Source organism: Molothrus aeneus, chromosome 10 (genome assembly GCF_037042795.1).
Source record: "Molothrus aeneus isolate 106 chromosome 10, BPBGC_Maene_1.0, whole genome shotgun sequence".
NCBI classification, from domain to species: domain Eukaryota; kingdom Metazoa; phylum Chordata; class Aves; order Passeriformes; family Icteridae; genus Molothrus; species Molothrus aeneus.
In genome coordinates, this window is record NC_089655.1 from 6,491,685 (window position 1) to 6,510,691 (window position 19,007).

At 48.5% G+C, this 19,007-nt stretch overlaps 2 protein-coding genes across 2 annotated transcripts in view; one reads left to right on the forward strand and one right to left on the reverse strand.

Annotated features, from left to right (window-relative positions):
* STAG1 (STAG1 cohesin complex component) overlaps nt 1–11,447 on the reverse strand; it is a 154,072-nt gene extending 142,625 nt beyond the window's left edge. The window contains exon 1 of the mRNA XM_066556791.1: nt 11,384–11,447. The gene's annotated coding sequence lies outside the window, so the exon portion shown is untranslated. The remainder of the gene's footprint in view (nt 1–11,383) is intronic.
* A 554-nt stretch (nt 11,448–12,001) lies between these two features.
* On the forward strand, nt 12,002–18,750 carry SLC35G2 (solute carrier family 35 member G2). Its single transcript, XM_066556797.1, has 3 exons — nt 12,002–12,454; nt 16,248–16,315; nt 17,026–18,750. Exon 3 carries the CDS (start codon nt 17,048–17,050, stop codon nt 18,275–18,277), a length of 1,230 nt encoding a protein of 409 aa, XP_066412894.1. The 5' UTR covers nt 12,002–12,454; nt 16,248–16,315; nt 17,026–17,047; the 3' UTR covers nt 18,278–18,750.
* Nucleotides 18,751–19,007: the final 257 nt, after the last annotated feature.

The window sequence follows — 19,007 nt, forward strand, 5'->3', positions numbered from 1 at the left end:
GTACCCCAAGACAGACAAAGGGATTAACTCAAGCTCTCTCTCCATTGTTTTTGTCTGGGGGGGTTTTTTTTGCGGTTTTTTTTTTGTTTGCTTGTTTTTTGGGGTTTTTTTTGGTGGTGGTGGGTTTTTTTTGTTTTTTCCCCTGTGTTCATTTGGGAATAAAGAAAGCCCAGGAAGATCCACAGAAGTAAAAGTCAATAAATAACTATCCTAGTACAAGTCCATTATTCCAGTAAAACACAAGACTGCACAGAGGTCTACAGCTTTAATATCCCTTAATGGCTGTAAAAGCAAGATGATCTTGGACTTGAGCAGTGACCCTAGAGATTCCAGCAAAGCACAAAAGAAATCAGTGAAAAAATTTCAAATAAAATAATTAGAGAAAAACCCACTCCAATACCAGTTCTTTCATTAAGTAAAACCACAGCAGTAGAAGTCTTTCTAGCATCTATTCTCACAACACAGCACATTCCAGGCAGAGGATGGAGACGTGTAAGTGATGAACACTTTGCAATTTTTCAAAAGTGATCTACTGTTCTTAAAGGAGAATAATTATAGGACTAAATAATAGAAAACTCCTGCTTGAAAGCCAGGGGTGGGGACTGCAGAGTAGGTATTTTAGGAAACCATTAACCACTACAACATTTTGGGTGGTGGTCTTCAAGAAATCATACTGCAAGGTTAAATCTCTGCTGGTAATACAGGACAAGTTCTTATCAGCTGCATGGTAAGGAAAAAATACTGCAAGGAAAAAACATGATGGGGGCAGAGTGGTGTCAATTTTTCCCATCACATATGATTGGGGTAAAAAAAAAACTTAAGGGGGTAAAATGGTATTAGAGCCACTGTGTTCCAGTGGTGAGAGCATGGACATTCACACAAAAAAGTGACCAAAGAGCCCCTAAGACAGGAACCTTCCACCTGGGATCGCAGCCAAACTGAGACACTGTTGTCACAGCCCATGTCACAGTTGAGATGGCCACGATAGAGCGTCACCACAGACAGAAAGCTTTTAATTTCAGAAAGCTTTAAGCACTCACCCAGAGTAACTCCATAGCACATGAGAAAGCTTCAGGCATCAGCCCATACAGAGTAACATCCCATCACCCCAGAAGGCTGCAAGCATCTGCCCTCCTTGCTCTTTAGCCCAGCCTTTTATCCCCTCCTGTTGATGCCCTGCACCTGTGTGCCCTCTGCTCCCTTTGGTGGTTGGGCAGTGCCCCTGGGCACTCCATGGCTCATTGCTGTCAGTGCTGCTCACCTGCTGCTCACAGCTGTGCCCACTGGGGATGAGGCTGGGCCACCCCCACTCCCAATCACCACAAACTGTGTGCCTACACTCTGTAGTGCATCCTCAGAATGCAACAGCACCAACAGCTCTGACCTCCACACCACCAGTCAGCTCCTGGCCAGCTTAAAAGCCCATGACTTTGCTCCCTTATTTTGTATTCACTGTGACATCCTCAACTGGCCAAGCACACGATGTTGTTATATCCTGCTGGGTTTACTGATCTCCCCATCCGGGATCTGTTCCTCTGGGAACAAATATATGTTCTCTCCAAAATAAATGTTCTCTCCTAAACCAAGTTAGGAAAAACATTTGTTCCTTATCTGAGCCTTCAGTGACTCGCCTGCTTTGAAGGAAACAAGGATACAGCACAAAAGACACCTGAAGGACAAGTTCCACCTTTTGGCAACTTTATGGCAAGAGACCAAAAAATCAAAGCCTGGTTTCCAAACCTGGGGATTTGCGCCTCACACAGTCTGGTGTTCAGGAATGGCTTCTGCTCACAAGCAGCAGACTGGTGTCTGTCCAACTCCTGTCCTTCCCAGAGCTGGGAGGATACAGTGAAGGTTACCCTCTGTGTGGCACACACAAAATGCTCCTATGCAAAACCTGCACAACTACAAAATCTGCAAGAAAGAGATATCCCAGTCAAACCAAGATGCCACTCACTATTTTGCAGACCTGTATGATCAAGCAATGTGGATTTTTTTTAACAACTGAGAAACAAGAATCTCATTAAAGCCACTGGCCTTTACCCTGAAGCATGAAAACTCAGCAGGAATTACTCACTGAAATCCTTAGAAGAAGATATATTTACCACACCTAAAAAACCAAACCAATCCAAACCAAAAAACCAATCAACCAAACAAAAAAACCCAAACATACAGAAGAAAAGCCAAAAAACAACCCACCAAAAAAAAATCACAAAACCAAACAAAAAACAAAAGAACACCTCACCTTAATCTTATATTCAAACCAGAAGAACACCCCACCTTAATCTCATAAAACAAAAGAACACCTCACCTTAATCTTATATTCAAACCAAAAGAACACCCCACCTTAATCTCATATTCAAACATCAATTTGAATAAGTTTTGTTGGAACACCACAAAAATAACCAATCTGCAGCTAAAAACTTAACACAGGACTTTCCAGTCCAGACAGCTGATTTGTCAAAGGCATGTGTTATTTGAAATTAGATGGGAGTAACTGCCTAACAAAACCCATCTCAACCACAGGCGTGCTCATCTGAGCCATCTATAACAATGGAAAAACCAACATTCCCCTTGGGGATTAAAAAAAATTCCCAGCAACCAAGTCCCAAACTGCCTGAGCTTACAGCCAAGGAAAAATAATACAAATGAGGCTGCCCTGTGTATTAAATTTTTGTTCTTTGTTGGCTATTAATAGACAAGTGTGGTGAATGTAAGATGATATTCAGATCATTTCTAGCCTTCTACCAGCACGATCTTCCCTTCCTTCCCCACAGCTTTTTGTCTTCCCAGCCCAGGCCCCATTTCAGGGAGCTCTGACTGCAGCATCAGATGCAGGAGCCACAGGAAGGGCAGGACAGCTCCTACACTGCCTCAGGCCACTCCTGCTGCTCTTGGGTCTTCTCTCAAAGAGCCTGGCACGCCACCAACACCAGCAAGAGCTTGTCCAGAGATTAAAAAGGGCACCTTTATTATATAGATATATAAAACAAGCCACTTGAGGAGCTGCAGGAGCTGCAGTTACTTTGCACAGCACCACTTTCTGTACCAGCTGCCCCATCAGGTGCCAGGAACAGCCTGTTCCTCTCACCCCTGATACCTCATGTGGTGCAGAGAGCTCACCATGAATTTATTTCTTCTGAAGAGCTGGAAGTCACTGGTTTGGTACATTCCCATGCTCTTTAATTATGTAATTGTTCCATGACAGCTCAGTTCCAGCAGCTCTTCCCTGTGTCAGGCTCACTTCTGCCAGCACCAGTGAACCTGCACACAGGCTCAGGATTCCAGCAGCATAAATAACTGCAGTGGCACTCTGTGACACTTCACAGGGCTGCTGCTGCTGCTTGCCATTGACCAGGCCTGTGGGTGAAGAGATCAGAACTGGGGAACTACAAATCAGAGCTGACTGTCCCACATGCTGAATGCTTTTTGTGACCACTGCCACACCAAGTCATTCTCTCTTGACATGGGCATGAATGCAAGCACGAGTTACAAAGAGGAGCAACACGGGCCCTGGAGGACAGAGGCAGACACAATAGCCCAGCCCTGGCTGTGGGTGTTATCAAAGCATGGCTTTGGGTCAAGGAAGTTCTTTGAGGGACAGACAACAAAGGAGCTGACTGCCAAAAATTTATGGGCGAGGAAGATGTGAAAGGTTATTCTCAGCTGTGAATTTCACAATAAAACTCCGCCAGTGACATACCCTGCCAATAGCTCAGAATTTACTGCAGAAAATGCTGGTGGGCACCTCCTGCCATGGCACAGGGGCTCCAAGTCCTGCACAAATGCTATGGATGATGCTGATGAATGGCACACTCTTGCAAAAGGCCTGGCAATTCTCTGTGGCAGAGATCACCGAGAAAATATTCTAAAAGTTTAGAAAAGGATACGCATTCATGCCTTAGCAGTTTTGTAACAATACACTTGCCTTGGGGAAACAAAATGTCCAGGGAATAATGGCAGCTACAAGTGGCAACTCCTCCCTGCACCCCTCAAATGTGACACTTTGCTTCCCTTGATTCCTGTCCCTCAGCCTCATCTCTCAGCCCCTGTCTTTCCTTCTCAGCTTTCCACCAGGACACCAACAGCTCTGAAGCAACAACCAGCAATGAGAAATCAGAAAAGTGAGGCATACCAATGGGAAAGGCTTGTCCTCCCAGCTCTAATGGCTCTGGCATTCACAAACATTTACCTCCAAGACAAGAAAATTCATCACCTGGTCAAGCAATAGGATTTACATAAGCCCCCACTCCAGTGCTTTCTGACCTTGATGCTGGTGCTTTGTAGTTCCACCAACATGAGCTTGAGTGTGTAAAGACTTTCCCTTGCAAAGCAAAAACAAGCAGCTTCTCTGGTTCCTCTTGGGAAGAAAATTAGGTGTAACAGCTCAATATCAAAACACACCTCTCCAGGTTCTGAGCATGTCCAGTATCTTGCACAATAGCACAATAATTAGTATTCAAAATTTCCCCAGACCATTTTGAAACAGGAATTAAAATTCAGTTTCATCTTACTGCTTTGTCAGAGAAAACTGTTGCTAATGGAGCTTACAGAAACAAAAGATATTAAAAAAAAAGAAAGAAAAAAAAATCACTCCTCTGACTTGGGAAGCAAAACAGATGCACAAACCCAGAGAAATGATGCCATTTCTTCTGATCAGCTGCACTGACCCTTCTCAAAGGATGGGAAAGGACACATTATAGGTGAATTCTATTTGATTTATGTAAATACAAGCAGAACAATCGGCTAGTGCTAAAACAGAAAAAGCATCGAAGAGCTTAAGGAAAACACTGGGACTGTGGAACTGAAAGGAGGTGAAGAATAAACAAGCCAGGATCTGAGACTCAAAGGGCAGAATACCCAAAACTGGAGCTCTCCTGCACTCTCACTGCCATTCCCAGAGCACTTTGTGGAGCAGGGCACAAAGGTTACAGATGGCTGAGCACAGTTTGGAGGCAGCCAAAGGCAAGGCAGCCCCTCCAGTCTCAGCTCTGTGTGCAAGGACGATCTGTGCAGTGCTGAGTCGCACTCCTTGTGCTGCATTATTTGTTTTATTTGTTTTACAGTATCACTGCAACCATTTGTTTGGGTTTGTTTCAGCCCAGTAGCAAACAGAAACAGGCCCACAGGAGAGTACTCTGTGTATATTCCTTTTCTCTGTCCTTTTCTCCATCTCCACTATCAATAATTATCAGTGCATGGACCCATTTCCACTGAACTCAGGAAAACAGAGATCCCAAAATATGTAAGTACCTCTCTATTGTTAAAAATATTAATTTCTTAGAAGAGAGATGTTTAATTCCTCTCCCACAAGCAATGTCCTATTAAAGTAAGGACGTGGGAAAAACAAAACTATCAGACACCAAAGAAGCCACATAAGTGAACCAGAAAAAAGCAGCCTTCAAAATAAAATTCTACTGCTTGAAGCAGTGCTTACTCTTGAACATAACTTATAGTTATGTTTACTCTGTCACCTAACACTCTGTTAGTCTAGTGAGCCTAGTTTAGTAGAAACCATTCTAGAAAATAGATCTGCAGGCAACTAAATAAACTACAGCATTCAGACAGGGAAATCAACCTTCCTTTTGTATAAGAAAGTCAAGTTCCACAAATCTACAGGATTTCTCACAAGGCCCTCCCTTACACCAGTGGACTGTACTTGACAAAGGCTGCTTTAATTTCCAAGAGACATTTAACAAGATTCTTCAGAAAAGGCCCTTAAAGAAATCAGGCTGCCATGGCAACAAGAGCCCTCGCACGGACAGGTTACCTGGTGAAGGGACAGGAGACAAAGAGCAAACCAAGGGCTCATCTCTGACTCCACAGGAGGCCCCAGGGGAGCCCAAGGAACGCAGGGCACCAGGAGTCCCCAGCGTGATCTGTAAGGTCCCTTCCAACCCAAACAACACCATGACACCATGAGTGTAAGCTGGAGGCCACCCTGGGACTCTTCCATCCAGAACAGAATGCCAGCAAGGTGCTGATGGCACCAGGCTACTGTGGCAGGGCAGGAGCAGCCTGAGGAAGGGAAGCACGAACACAGCTGCAGACAGCAGAGCTGGCAGGGACACTCAGGGAGGGTCAGGGTCACCCACAGAATCCCAGCTGTGCACGGAGCAATGGGCTCCAAGCTGAACACCCACAGCCAGCACAGCTGGGCACACACAGCTGAGCCAACCTGAACCTCTCAGCTGAAGGATCCCCATCTCCAGGACCATTTTTCCTCAAAAGTATTCCTGCCACTGACCTTGCATCAGCTCTATCACCTCCTGACTCTGACAGCCTGACTGGATTCACGCATTGGGGCAGAAAAACCTCCCTCCCAAGCAGAGCAGTTTGAAATTCCAGGTAGGGAATTCAGCTCCAGGGAAGGTCAAAGCAGCAGCAGCACAAAGGGAAGGGAGAGCTGTACAGCTGAGGAGACACAGATTCCTCTCAGCTGAGGCAGCCTGGCAGAGCAGCTCAACCATCCTGAGCCATTGCACTGGCAGCAACCAGCTCATGTGGTCTTAATGAACAGATCCAGAAATTAACAATGCAAAACTGGCACACTGAGCATGCACTTAAGGTGGAATTCATTACCCTTTGGCAAATGAAGTTTCATTTTCCACTTATAAACACAAACATGTTGGTATCTTCCAGGTCCTTGGGGATTCTAACCCTAAAAGGAGAGAGAGAAACCCTCACGGGGGGAGAGTAAACAGATTCTCAGCTTGTTATTGGATTTTGGTTTCAAAAAACACCTCCACATGGTAGGCTTTAATACTTAAAAATGTATTCAAGATTAATTGTTTTGATTTTTATTATTTTATTTTAGAAAAATTGTTGACATTTAGAAACATTTCTGACACACAGGATAATCCCTAAGTAACTCTCCAAAGAAATACCTTTCTCCTATGAGCTGAACAATCTGTCAACACTGTTCTCATTCAGCTAATCTGCCAATATAATACAAGCCTGCTATTTGTAGAGCTACAGAATATAAACTCACTAGATTTATTTTTAGAATAAGTAACATATCTGCTGCTGAAACCTTGCACAGCAAGGAACACAACTGGCTGGATGTTCCCTCACGCTGCTTTCTAGTAAAACATTACTTTTGGGAGCCACCTGAAACAACCTGTCCTTCAGCTGAAGGGGGGACAGGCTTAAGAATTCCACCTTCTGCTCCTAATTGTGAAATTATTAATAACCATGTGACTGGAGCTCACAACACACTCCCACTCTCATGTCTAATAATGCTGACAACTGTGGCTGAGAGCCTGTCCCACCACACCATGTGCAGCCTTTTTGTGTTTTTTAAGACCCAAATTCCCTCTGGGCAGGATGAGCAGCAGGTCAGGGACCAGGTGCTGGTAGCTTTGGCCAGCCAGTGCTCCCAGCTCTGGGCACAGAGAGCAGCACCCACCAAAGTCCGGGCCTGAAGGCATGAAAAACCTTCTATCTGCACTCCTTGTACCTCATATGGAATTACCTGCATTTATAAATAGGCATTTTCTCCCCAGATATTCCAAAATTAAGGCAGAGTAACCAAATTTACCAAGTTCATGTCACACCTACAGCTCACAACAGGACACAGGTGACACTTTGGGCCCTGACAGATCTCTTCTTGGGAGGCATCCTGCTATCTCAAGCACACTCTTATTATTTAAAAGCATTTTCCAAACTATAAAATGCCTGCAGGGATGCAAATGAGGAAATGTGGCAAAGCTGGCAAGGCCAGAAGCAGGGATCCTTCAAACCACAGGGAGAGCACCTGAGGTCCTAGGTATTCTCTCAGTGACACACCAGCTGCCAAGTGCTGCAACCACTGCCTACAGTCAGACTTCCAACAGGACATGTCAGAAATTAAATTAGCACGTTGCTACAAAATCACAACTAAGGACAACATTCCCTCTGCAGTCCCTCCCCTTAACCCCAAAGGTGAGGTCTGCCTTTAAAAAAGATCGGAGTGCACCTTCACAAAACAACACTTATTTTTGAAAGTGTTTTTTGGACTGAAAAGTTGCAAGAGGTCATAGTAACACTCTCTAAACCACATCTTTTCCAAGGGAACAAAGAAATAGGTTTCTGTGTTCTGATCACATATTTAACACCCAAACCAACAAAACTACATCAGCATGGAAAAGCAAAATACTGCATATCCCTGGATGCCGTGGGTAGAAACAACAAAACAATTATCTGCTCATGAACTCAAAACCTTGTAGGATTTCCCTTTCTTCTCCAAGAACAAAAACCAACTCTAGTCCTTTCTGGTTTTAGCCAAATGAGCGGACACAGTGGCATTGCAAGCCAGAGATGACAATCTGCAACTGGAGTTTCAGAACTCCACTGATGAATGAGAGTGACTACAAGTAAACCCCAAAACCTTAAAGAACGCAGGAAGTATCTTGCAGACATGGGCTGGCATTTTAAGTCCTGAAGTCAACACAGCAGATTGAGATAAGGCACTTCCTTATCTTGGCACCAGGTTCAGCATCACCTTCTGGGTCTGACTCCAAGCACCAGAAGCCAGAGCCTCATCCCAGAACTCCAAGGTGCAGCACCGGGAGGTCCCAGAGAGGCCAATGACCCATTCAGCAGCGCTGCAGCTGAATTCTGGCTTTAACATTCCTGCACAACTTCAGCAGAGTTTGCCTCTTTCAGTGTGTCTTGTGGTAATTACAGATCTGGCACTCTGGAATTCTCAGCAGGGTGTGAGAAGCTTTTGTGCATGTTACCAGCAAACAAACCACAATATTACCATAAAGGCATGTTCTCATCCCACTACCATAAAGGCATGTTCTCATCCCACTGAAAAGACTCTTCTTAGAAAGTCATCACAATTCAGCATTTCTCTCACTGCATCCTTACACTTCTATGGGCTCACTTGCCCACTAAAATGTTATTTAAATTACCAGTATTTAGCCAACTTGTACCAGGGCATGTCTTTACAACCAAGAGAAAGAAACAAGAGATTCCACAGTCACCAGCACAAACTCGAGGTTCATTTTGTTCTTTCAAATGAAAAACATTCACTTATTGAGTTTCTGACTACCCCAAGGAACAAATTTTGTCGTTGCATCCAAGTATGAGCTATAATATTGTTCACAAACCTTCTCAACTCTCCTAAGGTGACTGCAGTTGCAGAAGAAGTCACGTCCAAGTCTGCACAACACGAAGGGCAGGCTGTGGACAGGGACAGGAGGCGACAAGCTCAGAGACCCCAGGCACATAGCTCCAGCAGCAGGGTTCCAGGTGCCCTCACAACTTTAGACAACCGCATCCTGGGGGGGACATTTGGCCAGAAATGCTGTCCCTCAGTGAACCAGTCAACTCCAGCGCTTTGTGAAATGTTAGGAAGCGCCAGAGGCTGTGGGCTGCAGTCCCCTGGACACAGGGGCTCTAGATGGATGAAGTGCTCTGAACCTCCAGAACTGGCATTAATTGTTCACCCAGCTTCAGAAAAGCTTCATTCCCACTACCCACTCTCACTGATGTAAATCCGTGTGTCCATCAGCAGCAGCAACACAGAATTTCAACTGCACGGTCTCTATTGAGCAGCCAGTAACAGTTACATCCTCTCAGATTAATCACAACCCTGAAGTCAGCTCCTGCTCACAAGGAAATCCTGCTGCATCACGGGTTAGTGTGTCATTTCAAAACCCTCTGCACCCCTACGTGTATTTTCTCAGGCTTTCCAACAAAAAGTCATCACAGTTGAGTCAGAAATAATAATAATAAAAAAAAAACATAAATAAAGAATAAACTGGCTTCTAATTCTGTCATAGGAAGAACTTCTTCACATGGTCAGAACACCTTCTGACAGACAACCTGCACACTGCCTTGTGGCCCAGTGATTTCTTCAGGGGTGGATGGGTTACACTGTACAAACACTCATCAAATAACCCTGCTAGAGCACTAGGCAAGACCAAACTGCTCTGGATCCAAAGAATTTGCATGGATCCTTCTCTCACACCTCTCCTTTTTCACTAGTGTAATAAGATGGAAAAGTTACTGAACCCAGACATTATTGTCATCTATCCCACCAAACACAGGACACAGTTTTAATAACAGTTGCATTGGTGGTGTGATCTGGAGAAGGTTTTTCATTCCTCAGCAACCTAAACAATAGATGCTTTCACTAGACTAACTCTACACAGCTACAAAATTGTGTGAAATGCAACTGCAATAATCAATACTTACAAAGCAGCTCAATTCAGTTTAATTAAACTCACACTGTCTTCCCAGAAACTAAGTTTTTGACACTGGTATTGGCAGTCATGTCCCTTTAAGTTTCTCCATGGATACTACAACTATTTTCTTTCTCCCAAGTCACGCTTCCTCCCAGCCACTGCTCACACTCCCTGTTCCATCCCAGGAAGACAGGGAAAGCAGAGTGCAGCTGTCCACCACCAACCAGGATGGGCCAAGTGACCAGCACCCAGCACCGAAGCCTTCCACTGCTCGGAGCACAACCTTTGCTGTGTCTGAGCCCAACAGAGCAGGAGCCCAGCCCGGTTTTGTGCCTCTCCCCCGCTCGCAGCCCCGGCCACAAGGCATTGCCTGCACTTGGCTGCTCCCGGAGCCGTGGATCGCTGGATCCCGGCTCCGCTCCCGCCATCCCCGGGGCTCGGCGCGCTGCTTTTCCCATTTAAAGCACGGGGCAGCCCCACGGCTGCGTGACACGGTTCTGTCCCCCGGGCCAGCCATGGGGCGCCGCTCGCCCCGGTGCCACCGCACTGGAAACTCGGGGATGAGCAACAGGAGCGGCGGGTGGGGGTCCCCGGCCCCGGGACTGCACCCCGGCCTGGCCCCCCTGGATCCCGGCCAGGCCCTCGGGGGGCCCGGGCGCTCCCGTGGGCTGGGTCCCGGCGGCGGGCCGGGCCGGGCCGGGCCGGGCCAAAGGCGGGTCGGGCCGCCCACCGGCTCCCGGAACTTTCCCTCCTCCGCCGCCGCCCGGGGCCGGCCGGGGGCCGCCGCCACCGAGTCCCGCACGGCGGAAGCGCCACCCCCGCTCCGCCCGAGCATCCACCGTCGCCCCCACAGGCCCGCCGCGGCCGCCACCACCCGGAGCGGGGCGCAGGCCCGGCGGCGGGGGAGGCCGGCCCGGCTCGGCCCCGCGCCCCCGGCAAAGCCCCGGCGGGGACAATGAGATGGCGGCGAAGAGCGCCGCGCCCGGGGGACCCGTTGCTCCGGCAGGAGCCGCCCCGCCCCGCGCCGCCTCCTCTTCCCTCCCCTCCCCTTCTCCTCTCTCCTCGCACGGGCAGCGCCCGCTCCCGGCCCGGCCGCCACGGAGACCGAGCGAGCGAGCGAGCGGCCCCGGCCCCGCTGCCCCCGCCCCTCGCGCCTCCATCTTGGATCGGCGCCTCCCGCGCGCTCCCTCCCCGCGCGCCGCGCTCACCTCGGGCCGCGCCGCGGCGGCGCCCCGGGAGCGCCCCGGGAGCGCTGCGGGAGCGGCGGCGGCGCGCGGGGTCCGGCGGGCGCGGGCCGGGGCCGGGGCGGCGGCGCTGGCGGGGCCCGCGCGGGGCTCAGCGGGGCCGCGATCCTAAACCGCCACCTGGCGGCATTTCCGACCCGCCACGGCGCAGCCGCCCCGCGCGCCGGGCGCGCAGCGCCCCCTGCCGCCCGCGCCGCCGCACCGCGCGTGCCCGGCCCCGCGCCGCCGCGCGACCGCGCCGCGCGCAGAGGAAGGGGCGGGAAGGAGGGGAAGCGGCCCCGCCCCGGCGCGCGCGGCACGCGGGAAAACGTCTTTCGCGCGGAAACGGCCGCGCGTGCGCCGCGTGCCCGCAAACACCGCCCGGGGGCGGGGGGGGGGGGGGGCGACAGTCGCGACAGAGCCGGCGGAGACACGGGCGTCGGCCGAGGGGGTGTCTGTCACGACAGGGCGGGGGCGGGGCACAGACTCGGGCCCAGTGAAGCGGCGGGGACAGAGACACGGGCGGGGGAAGGGGGTCGTGACTGTCGCGAAAGAACAGGGGTGAGGGCCCAGCCTGGCCGGAGCGCCTTCCCAGCCCGCGGCCGTGCCTCGGCGGGCGCGCCCCCGGCACCAGGGCGGTGGCAGTGATGTGTCTGGGGCCCAGCGGGGCCGGCGCTCTCCGCCATGGCGGGGGCGGTCGCGGAGGGCGCGGCACGGCGGGGACCGAGCCCGGGCAGCCACCGCCCTCCGCCCGCTGCTGCCCGGAGGGGCTTTCCTGCAGCCGCTCCGGGGTTCCCATGGAGACGCCCCGCGTCCTCTGACGAGTGCCCTCTTATCGGCGACAGTTGCCATCGCGATTGGTGCCGCCCTCCTCGCAGCGCTCCTGAGCTCGGTCGCTTTGCAGGCGACTGTCCGCTCCTGCACGCCCCGCTGGCTAACGGGGGGTGCAGATTGTTGGGAGAGGATCCAAAGCAGTGAGTGAGGGATCTCTAATCTCGACCTGTCATCTGCTGTCATGGACCGAAGGTGCCGTCTCGTGCTTCACCCCATTGTAATGTACGTCTTAAAACCTTTCTTATATCTAACTGAGCTGTTTTCCTGTGCTGTAGGGGACTATAATTCAGTGTTAGTGTATTCTCTGTTCTTTCCCCTGTGCCTGGAACTGCTATCTGAAGGGGTTTGTTCAGATAAGGGTTTTTGGAATGGGAAGTTTGCAGGCAAAGTGGCTGTTCTCTCAAAATCACTTGATGCAAGTGTTGCTGCTGCAGAGGTAGGAGCTGCAACAGGCATGAATGGAGAAATTAGAAAATAGTACTTTTTCATGGAAATGGCTGCAAATGGAGCCTATATTCTGCAATGGTATAGAGAAAGCAAGGAGAATTAAAGGTATATCCCATCAAATGAGGTTGCTTCAGTGAGCTACACAAATAGAGATTGATTTTTGGGTAGCAAAATATTATCAGAAATGTACTGACAACTCGTGGGACTTCAGTGTAGGGTTTGTATTTGTATTCAGTGAAGGTTGTACTGGCTCTTCCTTCAGGCAGTGCTGCTGGATGTAACTCAATTTGAAGCGGGATACTGGTTTGTTGCTTTGTGTATAATGCTTGCTCTTGTGCTTAAGTGCTAAAAACTCCTTTCATGTAATTGCTTCTTCATTTTCTTAAATACCTTTTGCTATTCATTAAATTTTAATAAAGACTTGTGTTCCTTGGAATGTATTTTTAATTAAATTGATCTATGTCAATCTGGCTAAAAAGATAAAGGTACTTGTACACCACCTGACTGTAGATCCCTTGGCATGTGCAGTTGCCTGAAGTATGAAACACCTAAGAATCTCCAGGTGGTTTAATGATGCTGAAACAGGACTTCAGGAGATTTTCCTGCACCTGATTAGGAATCAAAAGAAAATCCCTTATGCTGAGAAGTCAGTGCACACATGTGCTTAGAGAAGGTGGCACGAGTTCAGTCAGTTCCGTGGGTTTCCAGGCGTGGGTGGGTCTTTCATTGTGTGATGTTCAGGGAGAATCGTCAGTCTGTAGTTATCCTGTAGAGACTGCTCACAGCCCTCTGGTAGTTTCAGCCTGATCTGTTCAGGATTGGGGAATTTTCCACACAAGAGGCAAAGGAGCATTCCTATGGAGCCTGTCTTTCAGAAAGCAGGGGTAGCTGACTTATTCCCAACTCCATATCCCTGGCTGGAATTGCCACATCTGTGAGTCTTTCATAATAACACTTCAGTAGCCTGAATGACTTTAACCAATCTGGCAGAAGATGAGAGGGGTTTTTTAGTGAGTTTATTCGAGATTGGTGGTTAGAATCACCAGACCTCAAAGCCCTCATTCCTTCAGGCACAGGAGGAGAGTTCAGGCTCCTACCCCCTGCAGTCAGGGGGCAGCTAATCACCCATTTCTTCCTGGCTAACCAGCACTTGCAGGAGTTGAGGGAAGGAGGGGAGTATTCAGTCTTTTTCTTCTAAAAGAAATCATGGTTTGTATTCTATCAATGATCTGTGCCATTTATGTCATCTCCATTTGTTATTTGTTCCCCTAGGGAAAACAGGGTTCACACTTTCCAGTCAGTGATTTCAATGAGCTGGTAATTTAAATGGGTGTCCCAGGCTGAATTAGGAATGTTTGTTATATAACTTGAGAATTTTTGCATAGTGCTTCATCTTCAGCCTTGTATTAAACTTGATTTGAAATCAAGTTTAATTTAATATTAATCAAGTTTATTAAACTTGTGTTTTTAATAGAAAATGCAAATAAGCCATGTTAAGTTTCTAGATATGAAGGAAAAATAAAAAGTTCATGTCGTTTCCACAAAAGGCATGGGCAGAAAGAAAAGCAGCAAGTTGTCTGTATAGGCTGTGCTGATTTCTGTCTATTTTAAATTTGTGTCAGGGACACACATAATGGATCTGGGATATGCCCTAAACTCAGTCTCCATAGAAAATCTCACTGGTTAAGAAAAGTGAGGTCACCAAAGACTACAAACAAATGTACTGTGGGAGGGTTGGCATCACATTTGTCATACACTCAGTATTCAGTTGGGAAAATGAAAATTTGGGCTAAACATTCCTGTTATTTATTTTTTTGTTCTTTATTAGTTCCCATCTCCTGCCTTTCACACGTGTTTGCCCTTCCACTTTCCAGACTCCCAAGTGTTCTGGTTCCCAGCTGAGCAGCCCTGTGCAGAACAGCCATTTTGAGCTACACGCTCACCATCTATTGTTTTCCTCCAGAGAGATCCCTGAATACATTGCACAGGTCCAGTGCCACATTCGAAACTGTTATGTTGAATTTGCAACTATTTTTGAAAGAAAATGTAATCTAAAGCCAGGAACCAAGAAAGTTACTGTTGTATGCTCATAGTAACAATTGAGCTGTTTTGGTTTTGTTTTCAGGAACAGTTGCAGTATTTACTCAGCTGTTTCTTAAGGAAATTAATGAGTTTGAAATTAATTAATTAATGACCCAGTGGCCTGCTGTCAATCTAATAATAATTCCTGTTGTCTGCTTTTGTCTTCTTTTCCTCCCAATTATTTTATTCACGATCCAGTATGTTGTGCCTTAAAGCAAGAAAGTCTTAAATTTTTTAAGGCTTCAAGGCAAAACTGTGGATTGTAACACAATGAAATGCTAGGTAGGAAAAGCTGTGCAGGTGAAAATCACTGCCTTCCTGGGCTCACTCGGTGCGGTTCGCATTTGCATGTTAAAATTCGGAAATGAATGGTTTAACTGAAGGGAAAGTGAAGGTAGCAGGTGAGCCTGGGGCAGATTTCTGGCAGGTGTTGGTAAATGTTGATGTGTTGTTTGAAGTGCCCGCTAGCACAGCTGGTACCCAGCTCTGTTTACTCTCGCTGGCGTTCATCTCCTCGTTCCCAGGTTCCTTGCCCAGCAAGCTGCCCATGGACACTCGGAATGCTCTTCACCGTGCTGGGGGGGCTCTGGCCTTGGGGCTGCAGCACAAAAACGTGATCAGCGCTGCTGGACAAGGCCTCCTGAGAGACAGGGGGACTCGAGAGGGTCCTCAGCCCTGGTACTTGTGCAGGTCCAAACTGGTGCTGCTGCTTCCCCCCGAGCTGGGACTGGTGCCCGCCCGTGTCCCCCACGAGGAGAGCAGGGAGTCGGCTGCAGCTCAGTTGGGTGTAGCAGGGGGTTAATGAACACTCAGCCTGTGAGGAAAAAGGCAGACTGTCCCATTCTCATGTAAATTAATTTGCCAGAGCCGCAGGCAGTGCTTGGCTGTCACAGATCACAAGCACAGAAAATGCCAAGGCTGAACCTGGCCGCGGTATTTTCAGTGTTTCTGTGAGGAACTACCGCCCGCCTTTAGACCCGTGTTCTCCCTGCCAATCTGCTTTCCTGCCCTTCAGCCCATTGTCCAGCAGCTGTGGTCTCGCAGCACCAGGACCCCCAGGGACGCTGCTGTCCCCCCTGGGGACAAGGAGTGTCTGTCCCATCCTGCGGGGCCAGCGCAGAGGCCAAGCTGCTGCCGCTGCCGGAGCTCGGCTCCAGAGCAGGGAGCTCCGGGCAGGGAGGATGGGTCCCCCCGGGCTTCCTCTCCTCTGCAGCCCCTGGGGCAGCACAGCAGGCACGGGAGGCTGGATTGGCTTTTGTAGAGCTGCAGGAACCTTATGCTCACAAGCCACCACTTGTTCTTTGGATCAGCTCCCTCAGTAATTCCGGGAGATGGCTGAGGAGTGGTTTTGACAAGATGCCACTGATTGCTTTCTCTCCATCTAAAGTGGTTTGGGCTTTGAGCCTCCCTTGGGTTTTACTTTCTGTGCTGAGATGTTTGTAACCTTCCCGGCTGGTACCTGAGAGCAACTGTTGTTTCTGTCTAGATAGCCCATCGAAGATGTAGGTGATGAAGAGGTGTTTTCCCCCTCTGCCTTGGAGTCGAATGTCACAGGTAAGGTCTGCACAGGTTTTATTTGCTGGAGTGAAGAGAATGCAGGGAAAGTTTCCTTGCTCCTGCTGCCTCCTGGAAGGCTCTGCACAGATGGTGTGAGAACAGTCATTTCAATGACGGTACCCCTGCCTTTATTGAACAACTGCCCCACCCCGCAGGAATCACAGGCACTGTTTGTGTAGTGGGAAATGGCCCTTCCCGAGGAGACAGAAGGGTTTAACACTGTCACGGTTGCGTTCAAAGATGTGTTGTTACCCATATGCAAACTGCTGACTTGCCCGGGCGTGCTCCCTATTTCCCTGGGTTACTCTGTCATCTCCTTCAGCCAAATCTCTCCTGTAATCTCCTGTAACACTGGCAAGCCATTCACAATAATGCATAACCACAGGGTAAAAAGCTTAGCAAGAGAACTTTCTTATTAAAATATACTAGAATTCATTATGTATACCATGCATAATGACAAAATATCTTATTCTCAAAAATTAGTGACTAAAGTGAAGTGCTGTGGTTGACTTTTAAGGAGATCCAAATGGCCCAGCCATCAAAGGTATTTAGCAGTAACTCAGTAAAAAATTAAAGCAAAACCAAGAACGGGCTGCTAGTACTTGTATTTGGTTGATAAAAATAGCTTGTAAACACTAAAAGCGCTTACATCCATGCATCTTTTCCTATTCATTAAACAACGGTGTCTCTCCATTATTTTTCTTCAGACCAGGGCATTTCTCTAAGGAAATGGATACGTCTTCCCAAAAATACCCAGTAAAAAAGCGAGTGAAAATTCATCCCAACACAGTAACAGTGAAATACACCTCTCATTATCCCCAGCCAGGAGAAGAGGGATGTGAGGATGGCCATGAAGATACTGGAGTATTTATGGAGGATAATCCTAAGAGAAGATTACTGAGTGATGGAAAAAAGAGAGAACACACTTTTTTTGGTACAATAGACACCAAGCCAGCACAACTGCCAAAACCTGATGAGGCTGGACAATCCCAGCACTTTCCTGAAGGAAATGTACTGCAGTCCAGGAAAACGTGGGCAGTCCTTTTTGGGTCTGCCGTGGCTCACGGATGTGTGGCTCTGATCACAAGGTTAATTTCTGACCGTTCCAAAGTGCCATCTCTGGAGCTGATTTTCATCCGCTCGGTGCTGCAGGTGCTGTCCCTCATTGCTGTGTGCTACCACCATGAGCCTCCCTTCGGCCCCAAAGGCTACAGGCTCCGGCTCTTCCTCTATGGGGTCTGCAATGTCATCTCCATCACCTGTGCCTACACCTCCTTCTCCATAGTGCCCCCCAGCAATGGGACCATCATGTGGAGGGCCACCACCACAGTGTTCAGTGCCATTCTGGCTTTTTTACTCATAGATGAAGGAATGGCTTATATAGACGTGCTCACTGTCATGGGCAGTGTGTGCGGGGTTTGTCTGGTCATGATCCCCAACATTATTAAGGAGGAAAACTCTTTGCTGAGCACCTGGAAAGAAGCTTTTGGCTATACCATGACAGTCATGGCTGGTCTGACCACTGCCCTCTCCATGATAATCTACAGGTCCATCAAAGACAACATCAGCATGTGGACAGCGCTGTTCACTTTCAGCTGGACGGGAACAGTGTGGGGAGTGTCCACCATGTTCCTGCTCCAGGAGCCAATCGTCCCACTGGATGGGGAAACCTGGAGCTATCTCCTTGCCATCTGCCTGTGCTCCACTGCAGCCTTCCTGGGGGTCTACCATGCCCTGGGCAAGTTCCACCCCGCTCTGGTGAGCACTGTGCAGCACCTGGAGATTGTCATTGCCATGGTCCTGCAGCTGCTTGTGCTGCACAGCTTCCCAGGCACTTGTGATCTAGTTGGGGCAGTGCTTATTTTGGTGAGTGTTTTTTTCCTTGCATGTTATAAGCTTTCCTGGAAGGAATTAAGAAGGCAAGATTATCAGGAGATTGTGGATTTGCCCAGTAAATGAATGTCTGTTTTCAATGTCTCATTCTGGCTGTGACCATGTGGAAGTGACTCCTTTCAACTCCAGTGTCCAAGCCTAGTGGCCAGACCCTCTCTCTACCATTTCACCTCTCAGCTGATGTAGCAATGTTGGTATTTCCAGGCTCCTGTGACAGGTGGATTTGTTCTGCTGCACACAACCATTCCGTCATACCCAGAAGAGTAGCACAGCCAGCACAGCCTGGCCCACTGAAATGTGGGCCAAGCTCTTCTTGACCTTCTCTGGATAAAGCAATACAGAGGGACTCAAAAGTGACTCTCATTCATGTGTGCTGTGGTAGTAGGAAGATGAGCAGCAAAACAATTAAAATGGTCAAACCAAATTGTCATTTCCTCTGTAATGCTTCTTAAGCTTTGGCTGTCATATTCTAAATGGAGCAATGCTAAATCTCTGTGGCTAAAACTTGCATTTCCTGTGTGTATAAAGAAGTCAGTAAAGCTTTTTGTGCTTTGTGGCTAAATTTCTGGCTGAAACAATGCAGGAAGCCCACATGTCCCATGGGGGAAAGTGAGCCTCAAAAGCTGAATTTCCAGTTGTGTCACAGCTGTGACAAGTCCCCAGGAACTATAAGGTCCATGACAGATTAAAGATCTAGCCCTGAAGCAGACCAAAATCCCTTCTATGGAACCATATTTTCTAAAGGATGTTTGGAATATTATCCAAGGGAGCGTACAAAATGGAGAAATAAAAAAAT